Source organism: Leucoraja erinacea, chromosome 15 (genome assembly GCF_028641065.1).
Source record: "Leucoraja erinacea ecotype New England chromosome 15, Leri_hhj_1, whole genome shotgun sequence".
Taxonomy (NCBI): Eukaryota; Metazoa; Chordata; class Chondrichthyes; order Rajiformes; family Rajidae; genus Leucoraja; species Leucoraja erinaceus.
This window is the reverse complement of record NC_073391.1, coordinates 39,596,506-39,610,345: the sequence shown is the minus strand read 5'-3', so window position 1 is coordinate 39,610,345 and position 13,840 is coordinate 39,596,506. Positions and strand designations below refer to the sequence as shown.

Below are 13,840 nucleotides of genomic sequence, written 5' to 3'. Positions count from 1 at the left end.
AGCTGAAAATATTCGTACCCGAGGCAGAAGATTACTGATACAAGTCACAAAGACTTCAGCAAACAAAAACAATGCTGATATTCCAATTCAGTACTAGGGGAGCGTTGCGTTGTTGGCTGTGTTGTCTTTAGATTTCACATCCAACATCATGTCTGCTTCCTAGCTTTAACATGGAAGGCCTTGGTATACAACTCTGAAAGGCAAGATAGTAGAATCTCCTCACGGACTGGGCCCATATTTGTTTCAAAGCCACAATAGCAGACGTTGACATTGCTAGTAGTGTGCAAATTGTCAGCCTCATTACCCACATTAGAGCTCTTCAACAATTATTCACACAGCACAGACAATTTGGATGTCTTGACAGTGATATGATGATTGCTATATAAATAAAAACTTCTATTTTTGGAAATAGACCAGGTCCAGCTCCGTATTTTCCTATAAACTCAGGCCCTTGAAGAATAAGGATTTATCTTTCTAAATCCAACTGAAAGTAAATATTGTGTAGGAAGGAACTGCAGATGCTGGTTCAAACCTAAGATAGACACAAAATGCTAGAGTAACTCAGTGGGACAAGCAGCATCTATAGACAGAAGGAATGGGTGACGTTTCAGGTCGAGACCCCTCCTCAGACTAGAGCAAGGGTACCCAACCTGGGGTAAATTTACCCCCAGAGGGTAAATTTCGCCTACCCAGGGGGTAAATTTGTTGATTTTGGATTTGTATATATTTTTTCTCATTGACTGACTGTGTTTGGTTCTGATATACCAGTATCTGTTCATCATTAGTTGTTCATAAATAAGTGAAATAATATTGTTATGTGCTATTAAAGTTGCCTGGGGTAAACGGGATGAAAAAATTTGGGAACCCCTGGATTAGAGTCAGTCTATATCTCTTGTTTCCCTTTCCCGACTCTAGTCTGAAGAAGGGTCTCGACCCGAAACGTCACCCATTCCTTCTTCTCTACAGATGCTGTCTGTCCCGCTGAGTTCCTCCAGCATTTTGTGTCCATCTTCAAAGCAAATATTATTCAACTGAAGGTTGAAAAAGTCAGACGTCAAACAAGTTTCAATCGTTTATTCATTTGACCCTGGTAAAGTGATCAAAATAATGTTCTTTTTGTGAACTACATTCTGAAGAAAATCATTTGACATGGTATCACTATATATTTCACTTTACACAAATAAATTACAAAACAGACATTAAAAAGAACATCTTAATGGTCTTACCCAAAATTAGTGTTTCCATTGTCAAACAGTGCTGAAATTTTAAAGTCTGTACCACACATTTATACATCTATTTTATTTTAGACCAGCAAAGGTGGTGTGCAGCAATCACTTGAGCATTAAAACACATTTTACAGATTTTAAAATCATCCTTGAATCAGGCTTCCCTTTTCTTTATTATCAATGGCCCTACATTGTCTCCAGTTTCTTCATTGTGTTTAGTATGACTCCCATCACAAAATGGGAACTGAAATTAAAAAAGAGACAAATTGTTAGCTTTCTGCTTTAGTTCCATAATTCCAACTCTGGGCTTACCTTAATAAAATACAATACAGTTATTATTCATTGAACTAGTTGTCGGAAAATAATGCAGCTTAGGATTGCCAAAAGAAATTTCAGATGATTGAAATATAGTCAACTAACAAGCAAAACTGAAGTCTCTGTATTACTGAGGCAGTGATAGCCGACAATAATTGTTTCATGTACAAATAGAAAATAATGGTGAATGCTTGTTTTTCTAGTCTGGAAACATGTATCAAGATAGATTCTTGATTAATACGGGTGTTAGGGGTTATGGGGAGAAGGCAGGAGAATGAGGTTGGAAGGGAGTGATAGATCAGCCATGACTGATGGGCCGAATGGCCTAATTCTGTTCCTCTCACTTACGAACATATACATTGGTACCTCATGGAGACTGGTGTTTGGACCACAGTCCTTTTCTGCCATTTGAGAGCTGCACTTGGTTTACAAATAGCATAACATCAAAATATAGTAAATATTTAAGAGGATAGCAGCAGACTATAGGGACATAGAGTAAGAATAAAAACTATGGCCACCAGCTTTAAGAATAGCTTCTTCCCAAAAACCATCAGGCTGCTGAACAGTACACAACACTAAGCTCAACTATCAACTTTTATGGGCCGTCTTCGGTTGCACTAAGAGGCAAGGCAAGGCAAGTTTTTTTGCACTCGTACTGTGGTTATTTATTTAATTTGTGTTCATTATATATTATCAATACATATTGTATTTACAGGCTTGTTCTGCTGCTGATAGAGAGGAAGCAGGCAATTCAGCACACGGAGTCCGCGCCGACCAGCGACCTGCGTGCATTAGCACTATCTTACATACTATCTTACACACTAGGGGCAATTTGCAATATTTACCAAAGCCAATTAATCCACAAACCTGTACGTCTTTGGAGTGTGGCAGAGACCTATGTTCGATCCTGACTATGGGTGCTTGTCTGTACAGAGTCTGTATGTTTTTCCCACGAGTGCATGGGTTTTCTTCAGGAGCTCCGGCTTCATCCCACACTCCAAAGACGTACAGGTTTGTAGTTTAATGGGCTTGGTATAAATGAAAATTGTTGTGTGTGTGGAGATAGTGTTAATATGTGGAGATCACTGGTCGGTGCAGGCTCGGCGGGCCGAAGGGCCTGTTTCCGTGCTGTACCTCTAAACTAAACTATCAGACCAATAAACGGGCAGTACAGAAACAAGGGTTGGAGTGGGAAGGCTTTGCTATTGTAGTGACACAGAATCAGGGTTTAAATAGTCGGTCCAGAGATGGTAAGGTCATAGTCCCACCTACCTGCACTTGGTCCATATCACTCCAAACCTGCCCTGTCCATGTATTTGAAGAAGGGTCTCAACCTGAAACATCACCCATTCGTTCTCTCCAGAGATGCTGCCTGTCCCGCTGAGTTACTCCAGCATTTTGTGTCTACCTTTGATTTAAACTAGCATCTGCAGTTCTTCCCTACACAGTATCTGTCTAACTGTTTCTTACACGTTGGGATAGTCCCAGCCTCAACTACCTCCTGTGGCAGCTTTTTCCATACATCAACCACCCTTTGTGTGAAAAAATTACCCTTCAGATTCCTATTAAATCGTTTCCCCTTCACCTTATACCTATGTCTTCTGGTCCTCGAATCACCTACTCTGGGCAAGAGACTCTATGCATCTAATACATTTTGAAGATTTAGAAATTTTGAAGGGGGCACCCCAGATATAAAACAGTCTTTCCTCTGTGCAATCGGGTCTATGAAATCATTTTAATTGACATCAACATCTTGGGTTCAGAACCTCAATGGGACTGACTGAATGTTCATACCTTATTAAAATGAGGGAAGTCAATTCACTTTGGGCTCGTGAGATTTAAAAAAAATCAAAATATATCAGTAGAGATACACAAAATGTAATAGCAGGTCAGGCAGCATTCTGGAGAAAAGGAATATGTATCACCAGTCAGACTATAATTTCTATTCAACTTGATTTTCATTGTTCTTGTCACCTTTATACAAACAAGTATTATTTTAGTGACAATGATTTATTTTCTTGCTTTCTTAATTATATACATACTATTCAGACAAGTAGGAACATCTCCAACTCAAGGGAACGAGTGCTTCTCGTGCATGACTCACAAACAGCTAGAAGGCAAGTTTAACGAGTAGTTACGACTATAGGCATGTTGGCCTTTATTGCAAAGGGGTTGGAAATTCAGTACCAGTAAATGGAAGATTTTTCTTTATTGTAAAGGTGGCGCTAAGGCCTCACCTGAAATACTGTGCACACTTTTCGTCCCCAAACCCAAAAAAGGATACAGCAGTGAAACACAAGTGCTGGAGCAACAAAGCAAGTCAGGCAGCATCCATGGAGAGACTGAACAAGTAACTTTTCGGAAGAAGGGTATAACCCCGGAACACCGCTTATCCATTTCCTCCATAGATGTTGCCTGACCCGCAGTTACTTCAGCACTTTGTGTTTTACTTAAGATTCCAGCGTCTGCAGTTCCTCCTGTCTGTGGAGGATATTGTATGTTTTGGAATAGTCCAAAGGAGATTCATCAGGCTAATTATTTGAATGAGAAGGTTGTTCTTTCTGAGAAGGTTTCCCAGTTTGGGTTTGTAATCCATGGAGTTAGAAGAATGGGGGGTGATTTTATTCAAGCACAGAATCCAAAGGATGTTGACAGGGTAAATGTTGAGAGGTTTCTACCAATATGAGAGTCACAAATAAGGGGACAAAGCTAATTATAAGAGGCTTTCTAATTTATATTTGTGGTGTGTACAGATTTCTTCTCTCAGAGAGTAGTGAATCTTTGGAATTCTCTTCCCCTGTGGAAGAGAGGAAGAGTCTTCTTGTGTAGGAAGGAACTGCAGATCTCGTTTATACCAAAGATAGGCACAAAACGCACACATCCAGATTCAGGGCCAGTTTCTTCCCCACTGTTATCAGGCAGCTGAATCATCCTACCACAATTAGAGAGAAGTCCTGAACTACTATCTACCTCTTTGGTAAACCCTCTAGACGATCTTTGATCGGACTTTACCTTGAACTAAACATTATTCCCTTATCATGTATCTATACACTGGGGAAAGATGTGAGTTACAACTTTTTCCACACGGAGGGTGGTGGGTGTATGGAATGAGCTGCCAGAGGAGGTCGTTGAGGCTGGGAACATATAGAAGGCATTTGGTCAGGTTCATGGATAGGAATGGTTTAGGCGGATGGGTCAACACAGGCAGGTGGGATCAGTATACATGGGGCATCTAGGTCGGCATGAGCAGGTTGGGCTGAAAAGCCCGTTTCCATTCTGTATGATTCTGTGAAAGCATGGCATACACGCAATCAAATAGTAACAAAAAAATGTGCTGGAGGAACTCAGCAATCCAGGTAGCATCCGCAGAGAAAAATGGACAGATGATGTTTCAGGTTGAGATCCATTTGATCAGAGTTTACTGGCTTTATCTTGTACTAAATGTTATGCACCCTTTATATTGTACCGGTACACTGTGGATAGCTCGATTATAATCATGTCAGTCTTTCCACTGACTGATTAACATGCAACAAAACCTTTTCACCGTACCTTGGTACATATGAAGATAAACTAAACCTCATAGGAATGTACACAATTGACAAAGATCAGCCTAGTCCATGTGACCGGTCCTGATATTACTTTTGCTTGTAAGAATTTTATCATAAATGCAATCAATATAATCCAATTTACTGTTACTATCTCCCTTGGAAGACCATCCCAGACATTCCCTTTCTCTCGGATAAATCTACCGGTTTAATCTTGTGACCGTAGAAACATAGAAAGCAGGTGCAGGAGGAGGCCATTCGGCATTTCGAACCAGCACCGCCATTCAATATAATCATGGCTGATCATCCAGAATCAGTACCCTGATCCTGCTGTTTCCCCATATCCCTTAATTCCATTCGCCCCAAGCGCTATATCTAACTCTTTCTTGGAGATTCCCTTGTAGATTCCCACGTCCCCACAACATGGAATGAGGCAACTGAACTGAAAATACTTACGTCTTTAGATCTCCAGCATCTACAATACACAGCCTTGTCTCCCATGTCTTCAATATCAAATGCATGAACTACTTTAGGTGTATCCTTCTGGATGTCTAGGTTAACCAGAGACTTACAGCCCTTGTCTCTTGAATACAAAGCTCTGTATGCCACGTAACCAACAGCTGCAGCACCGACTGTCAGTGAAATTGCTGCAGCCCACTCTGTGTGAGGGGAAAAAAACAGAGATAATGGTGGGTGGATTAAAATGAAATTATGAAGCTTGTTACATTATTTGACAAAGTGAATATTGTTATGAACATAGCGAAACCCGGCGTGGGGGGGGGGGGAGGGGGGGGGAGAGGGACAAACGAGGGGACTGGACGGGGGGGGGGGGGGGGGGGGGGGGGGGGCGGAGAACAAAGAGGGACCATTGGGGGGCTACATGAATGAATGAAAATGTTTTTTGAAAAGTATTCACATACAAGGAATTTGCTTTGGTGCTCTGCCCGCAAATGACAACATGACATACAGTGACAGTTAGGAATGACACGTAAAACATTAATAATAAATCATTATCGATTACCTGAACACCTTGTAACTTTATATGTGGCGACTCTTTGCATACTTTGTGTATGGTATGCAACACCAAAAAACTTTTGGAAAGGTAGCACCATAGACTACGGAATATAAAATCCAACTCAAACATTGCAAACTGTTCATATAACAACAACATGAGCACCACAATGGCGCAGTGGTACACTTGTTGCCTTAGTGCGCCAGAGAACCGGGTTCGATCTACGGGTGCTGTCTGTATGGAGTTTGTATGTTATCCCTGTGGTCGCCTGGGTTTCCTCCGGGTGCTCTGGTTTCTGCCCATATTCCAACGAAGAACACAGAAACAGCAAAATAAATAAAAAGAGCTAAAAACCTGCATCAATCAATGCAGATTTCTGATCTATTCACAGCCAACCGAAGGAGCCATCAGCTTGAAACAATTTCACCAAGTTACTTGTTAATGAAACATTGGTGAATACAAGCACATAACTTGTGCCATTAGCTTGCAATTCAGCAGTTGGACTTCATAAAATTGGTTTCATAACTTGTAGTGGCAAGATTTGTACAAAAACACTGTCCTGTCATATTAATACATCTATGGACTTACATTCTAAAGATCTATTTAACAAATTGGGAAAGTTAAATACAATCCAATTTTTTTTAGCAATTGTCAAAATGAAGCAAAATACAGAATCTGTGCTGTTGTCACCTGAAGGCCCAAAAAACTCTTCCCAAAACATAGTGCCCAAAGCCAAATACAATATTGTATCAGGGCCTGATTAAGGTTTTGCAGAGGTGAAAGGCGACTATCTCATTGAGCCTTTCACCCTCTTTGATTATTTCTCAATAACACCAAGGACACAGAGAATGCCTTTGATTTTCAAAATCTGCTGCAGATCTTTAAAACAAATAAATCTGTTCAGTCAATAGGACGGTCGTTAATGAAGTTTAATAAATCATCCAAAAGCAAAAGTACATGAATTACTGACAGCATGAATTAATGTATGACTACAGTTAATACTAAAGTATATGATTTGTTTAACACAAAATAACGTATTCCCCCCCCCCCCCCCCCCCCCACTCCCCCCCTCCCCACTCCCCCCCCTCAATTTAAGCCAAGGTTATTTACTATTTGAACAGTTGAACTTTGGAAGCCAAGGCAAACAGGAAGCTGGCGAGAGCCTAGGATGGAACCAGCGTGAATCGATGATGGCGTGGGCAGCTAAGTGGCTACAGCAGACTTTAAACCCTAAATGTCACCTATCCATTCACTCCACAGACGCTGCCTGGCCCGTTGAGTTACTCCAACGCTGTGTGTTCTGAAGATAGACACAAAATTATGGAGCATCCTGACTGCCTGACCCACTGAGTTACTCCAGCATTTTCACAAGTTCTAGAAGAATTAGGACATTCGGCCATTTAATCATGGCTGATCTATCTTTCCCTCTCAACCCCATTCTCCTGCTTTCTCCTCATAACCCTTGACCCCTGTACTAATCAAGAATCTGTCAATCTCCACCTTAATAAATATCAATTGACTTGACCTCCATGTCCGTCTGTGGCAAAGAATTCCACAGATTCACCACCTTCTGATTAAAGAAAGTATTCCTCAATGCCTTTCTAAAGGTATGTACTTTTATTCTGAGGCTATGGCCTCTGGACAAAGACTCACCCACTAGTGGAAACATGCTCTCCACATTCACTCTATCCAGGCCTTTCATTTTGAGTCTATCTCGAGTTACTCCAGATTTTTGTGTTGATCTTCGCTTTAAGCCAGCATCTTTAATTCCTTCATACACACTGCGTGACCTGGTCTGTATTCAGGCTGTATCAGCCACCAAGCACGTTAACGTATATAATAACCAATGCACCTTCAAAGTGAATGCATCCCACCAACAAAACCGACAGACTTTTAACCATGTGTTTGAGAAGGAACTGCAGGTGCTGAAAAATGGAAGGTACACAAAAATGCTGGAGAAACTCAGCGGGTGCAGCAGCATCTATGGAGCGAAGGAAATAGACGACGTTTCGGGGCGAAACCCTTCTTCAGACTTTTAACCATGTGTGGGAAGGAACTGCAGATGCTGATTTAAACCGAAGATAGACACAAAAAACTGGAGTAACTCAGCGGGACTGGCAGCATCTCTGCTGAGAAGGAACTTTACACCATTCTAGTTCGAAGTGTTATTGCGCTGTGTAACGTGCACAAGGAAGATGGTCTTCCAGAGAGAGAGAGACACGTGAACGATGGTGGAAAACGTGGCTGTCATTCCCACAGCCACATGTCGTCTTTGATCTGGAGATAGGTATTTTGTCGCGATTTCAGGAGCCGACTGGCATGTATGTATTAAACTGCAGAATAAATGTCCGAGGAGGATTCTAGACCGTTATTGATACTCCCGAGGGGCTGCTACCTGCCGCCAGTGGGGGTTTGTGTTTAGGAAGGAACTGCAGAAAACTGCTTTAAACCGAAGATAGTCTGAATAAGGGTCTCGACCCGAAACGTCATCTATTCCTTTTCTCCAGAGATGCTGCTTGTCCCGCTGGGTTACTCTAGCTTTTTCTTGGTGTCTATCTGGCAGTTTATTTTTCCAGGCCAAGAGATATGGCGTTCTTCAGTGATATTTAGGGAGGAGTTGCATATGCTGCTTTAAACCGAAGGGACACAAAATGCAGGATTAACTCAGCGGGCCAGGTAGAATCTCTAGAGAAAATGGAATAGGAGGCGTTTCGGGTCAGGGGACTTCGGCGCTGTTGTTTTGAGGAGGTGAGGTTGACCTTCCAGGTGACATTAGTGCATGGTCTATGTGCGTGCAGCGCCGCGACGGTTCACAGCAGGGAATCGGGGCCGGCCTCGCAAGGGAAGGGTCGCACGCCTCCTTCAGTGGTCTTGGCAGAGGCGGTGGCAATACAATGGGACCCGGTCGTCTGATGCATGGGCGCAGAGGGAAAGAGAGAGTTCCCCATTGCCCGGGGAGGGTTGCATTCCGCCTCAAACAGAGCGGCTTTCCAGCTGCTCTGCAGGAAATAACCCCCGTCCAAGCGGCCGTTACCTTGCATGCAATGGTAAAAGAGGGCATGCATGGCCTGCCTTTGCTTTCCTCCTCCTCATCTCCCTCCCCCACCCCCCCTCGCCCACTCCCCACCTTTCAGCGCTGTACTGCTCCCCATCACTCGGCCAATTCCAACCTCGCCCGGGCTCGGCAACAAAGTAACAGCCTGCCGCGCGTCACGTGTCCCAAATGGAAGGTTGACCCGGCGCCTGACGTCACGGGGACTCGGTTATCTCCCGGCGTCAGTCGCCGGGCGCCCTCTGACGTCAGCCGCAGCGCGCTCCGCCCACGTCCCCTGGAAGTTCCAAGGGTTCCAAGCAAAGATCATATATCTGGTTCCACGCCATTGAAGGTCATTGCACAACATGCAGCCAATTCCCTACCTGTAGCAAAGTAATAAATAATCAAAAATACATATATTGTAGAAATAAGGAACTTGCACAGGCTGGGTTTACACAAAAATGACCATCAAATAAATGTAAGATCTAAGAAACAGTTAGACAGGTACATGGACAGGACAGGTTTGGAGAGATACGGGCCAAACGTGGGAGGTGGGACTAGTGTAGGTGGGACATGTTGGCCAGTGTGTGCAAGTTGGGCTGAAGGACCTGTTTTCATGACTAAGTGCTGGAGTAGCTCAGCAGATGCGGCAGCATCCCTGGAGAACATGGATAGGTGACGTTTTGGGCTGGGAACTTTCTTCAAACCAGGCTAGGGCAGCATGGCGTTGTGGCTGGTGCATCACATTACAGGAAACTAGGGTTTGAACCTGACTTTGTGCTGTCTGTAAGGAATTTGCACATTCTGGTGCTCTAGTTTTCTCCAACATTGCAAAGACGTGCAGGTTTGTAGGTTAATTTGCCCCTATAAAATTGCCCTTAGTGTGTCAGGAGCGGTTGCAAAAGTGAGATAACATAGAACTAGTGTGAATAGGTGATCAATCAATGGTTGGCATGGACTCAGTGGAACAAAGGGCCTGCTTCCATGCTGTATCTTTACAAGTAAAATTAAATGTAAACAAAATAAATCTGGGAATAATTATTCTTTGAATAATTTTATGTTTCTTTTCTAACAGTCCTCAAGAAGTCAAGTTTAACATCGTATTCACGAGTTAGATGAGGTACAGATACAAAAATGAACTGGTTAGCTCCGCAACGGCGGACGGGAGCTCCGTTCTGCGCTGGCGGTCGATAGGACTGTTCAGTCCTATTGTAACCAAAGATTATAGAGTTCTATAATCTTTGATTGTAACCAACGCTTTGTCTTGCATACAACCTAGGCAGTACATAAGTGTCACCACATGTTGGCGCTGACACAGTTACCTCTATAATCTTTGATTGTAACTGTGTCAGCGCCAACATGTGGTGACACTTATGTACTGCCTAGGTTGTATGCAAGACAAAACATTTCACTGTGCCCAAGTACCCTAGGTCCATGTGACATTAAAGTTTCATTCATTCATTCATTCAAAATTTAATTCATCAAAATTTCATTCATTCGTTCAAAGTTTCATTCATTCATTCTTTCCTGGTCCAAACTGAGCAGGCGAGTATACCCCCCACTGTCCCACACAGTGGTATCCCTAGGGAATACAAAATTGTCAGAGATTTTCATGGAGACTACAGGTTTGATATTGGTGGAGGTACTCTAGGTATGGCTATATATGGTTCGGTATGCCCACCTCTTTGCAGAGTGTGGATTTGCAAAGAGAGTCTGGGAAGGTTTGCAACGGTCCCTGTCACGGTTTATTCCGAACAGCTCTGTCACCGAGGACTCTGTGATTTACGGACTGTTCCCAGGGACACATTCAGAGACTGACATCGGGTGCTGCTGGAAGGTCATCAACTCGGTGAAAGACGCTCTTTGGTCTGCCCGAGCGTTGTTGACCACCCAGCGGAGCGAGATGTCCGTCGGGGAATGTTGCCGACTGGCCCGCTGCAGACTGCAGGAGTACGTGCTGAGGGACGCACTGAAGCTTGGAGCAGCCAACGCAAAGGCTGGTGGGGGAGGACCATAATCTAGGGTCCTTCCGCAGCTTGACATGTGGGGCAGGGTGCAGTGGAGGCACCTCAAAATAAGGGAAGGGATTCCACCCAGTGGGCCATATGAGTGGCAAGGGTGTGGGGATAAATTTGTGTAAGCAGTATTGAATGTTTGTATAGCCTGAGAGAATGTCGGATGGAGTTTTGTAAGGATCATGTATTGTATATATTTATTCCTCGAATAAAGTATATTTTGAAATATATATATATGGCTCGTTATGTGGTCCTAATCCACTCATGCACTGTGGCACTCCAACTCTCCCTCTAGTGGTTGTGGATGAGAGTGACAATGAAAGTCGCAACCAATTCATTAAATTGCAAATGATCTGCTGAATCACTCCTGTAAATATGGAGGGACAGTAAACCGAATTCTGTAGATAGACATAAAAAGCTGGAGTAACTCAGCAGGTCAGACAGCATCTCTGGAGACAAGGAATAGGTGGCGTTTCAGGTTGAGAGTCAGGGAAAAGGGAAACGAGAGATATAAATGGGGATATAGAGAGATATAGAACAAATGAATGAAAGAAATGCAAAATGGTTATGATAATAAAGGAAACAGGCCCTTGTTAGCTGTGGGCTAGGTGTACTCCAGAGCTGTACATCAAACTCAAGCGGACAGCTACCCATCTCGACCCAGTTCCTGATGCCCAGTCTAAGCGGGTTTGGCGAATCAATTGCCTCTGCTTTTAGAAAAGTCTGAAGAAGGGTCCAGAACCGAAACCGCCTATCCACGTTTTCCAGGGATGTCACCTGACCCGAGGAGTTACTCCAGTATTTTTTTTTGGTTTGGTTTTATTTCCCCCTGAAAACAAATTCCTTGAGTGTGCCTGCTTGTGTCTTGTTTTGTGTCTTCTTTTTTTAATGTAAATACTGGTTCTGTTCTGTTGTTTTGCACAACCCGCAAGCATTGCCACTTTCATTTCACTGTACATCTTGTATGTGTATGTGACAAATGAAGTTGACTTGACTTGACTTACAATATATCATCATAAGACATAGTTCTGAATGTCTGAACCTTTTGTCTAAAGGAAATGCATAGGTTGCAATCACAGTTTTATGTTCGCTGTTTTCATTTCCCCCCACCTCAAAAAAAATTTGTTTTGCATTGACCCGGTTATTAATTTCAGAAAATGGCATGGAATGTCCATTGCACTGTAATCAGGTTTGGGCATTGGAGTATAGAAGAGAGGATGCTGGAGGATTCTGCATCGCATGGTGTAGCGGCACCTAGCGATGGCCCTGTTAATATCGAACCCTTGCGATTGGCTGGCGCGGGAGCGTTTTCGCGGGGTTTTTCTGATCACTGTTCATTCTAGCGCCACGCGAATAGAATAAGCATCATTTATATTTATCTGTCTATCTTGTCTCTGGTGACTACTTTATTTTCGTTCTAAAATAAAGAATTTTGCACACCCTACTGTCTCGGCTCGCCAAAATGGTTTCTTTATCTGGGATGCTTTGTTTCAAGAGGTTTTAACTCTCACCCGAAGGAAAATGTGGTGATTCTAAATCAGAGTTTATACATATACAAGGTTCCTTCATGTAGGCACAAAGAACTGCAGATGCTGGTTTACAAACAAAACCACACAAAGTGCTGGAGTAACTCAGCGGATCAAGCAATATCTTCAGAGAACATGGAGAGATGATGTTTTGGGTCAGGGCTCTTCTTCAGAGTATAGGGTGATTTCACCAATGGTCAAATACAAAGATCTTATAGCGCGTTTGCTCGCTGAATTTCATCAAAAGTAAGTTAATAATTCCTTACTTTTGATGAAATTCAGCGAGCAAACGCGATAATTCCCGATATTTTGGATCTTTAAATCACCACGGCAAATGTCGGCTGTTCACTTCCGCTGTTTTCTACCTTCAGTTCCCTCTTGTAATTACCTTACTTTCTATCTTTTTTTTTGCCTTAAAATTTAGGTCGCTGTGCTTCACGGTCACCCCGACTAGCACAGAAAATTTCAGCTCAAATATCGGCCGTTTTCGATGTTTTTAACGGGTGGGAAAGTGCGTGTTTCCCCATTCACTAACATGTACCAAACTGAGATATGTCCTCCAGTTAAAATTTTCGGTCACGTGAAGGGGGATCTACGCTCATTTGACATTTGGTGAAATCACCCTATATTAGATTGGTTGCTAGGAGAAATGGTCCTGACTGAAACATCACCTGTCCATTCCCCTGCACTGATGCTGCCTGACCTGCTGAGTTACTCCACCTCTTTGTGTCTTGCTTAAAGATTTTACAACTCCTCATTCTTTACCCAAGATTTTGCAATTCCTTGTGCAGTATCTGCCGTTCTTTGTGTCGCCGGGAGGAAAGAAAAGGGTGCAGGAAGATACCACCAAGATAGACACAAAAAACTGATCCTTACACACTCCTGCACTGTGATACTCAACCTCTCCCTCTGGTGGTTGTGGATGAGGGTGACAATGAAAAGCATGACCAATATATTAAATTGCAAATGATCTGCTGAAACACTACTGAAAATATTGAGGATCAGCCTATCGGGATGCATCACAGCATGGTTTGGCTGTCAAAGCTGCCTCAGCAAGATATAAAACAGCTTTTTTCCACGAGTAGTTGCTCTGGTATTTTATTTCATTTACATGTTTAAACTATAATGTTTTATTATTAATGTTTAATGTTTTATGTGTCATTCTTA

The 13,840-nt window shown here is 42.9% G+C and overlaps 1 protein-coding gene across 1 annotated transcript; it reads right to left on the bottom strand.

Annotated features, from left to right (window-relative positions):
* Nucleotides 1–1,054: 1,054 nt before the first annotated feature.
* Nucleotides 1,055–9,379, bottom strand: LOC129704243 (CDGSH iron-sulfur domain-containing protein 1-like). The gene is made up of 3 exons (XM_055647244.1): nucleotides 9,226–9,379; nucleotides 5,543–5,745; nucleotides 1,055–1,470 (listed from the first exon to the last, which is right to left on the bottom strand). The coding sequence occupies exons 1-3, from the start codon at nucleotides 9,248–9,250 to the stop codon at nucleotides 1,381–1,383; spliced, it is 318 nt and encodes a 105-aa protein (XP_055503219.1). The 5' UTR covers nucleotides 9,251–9,379; the 3' UTR covers nucleotides 1,055–1,380.
* Between the last annotated feature and the right edge of the window lie 4,461 nt (nucleotides 9,380–13,840).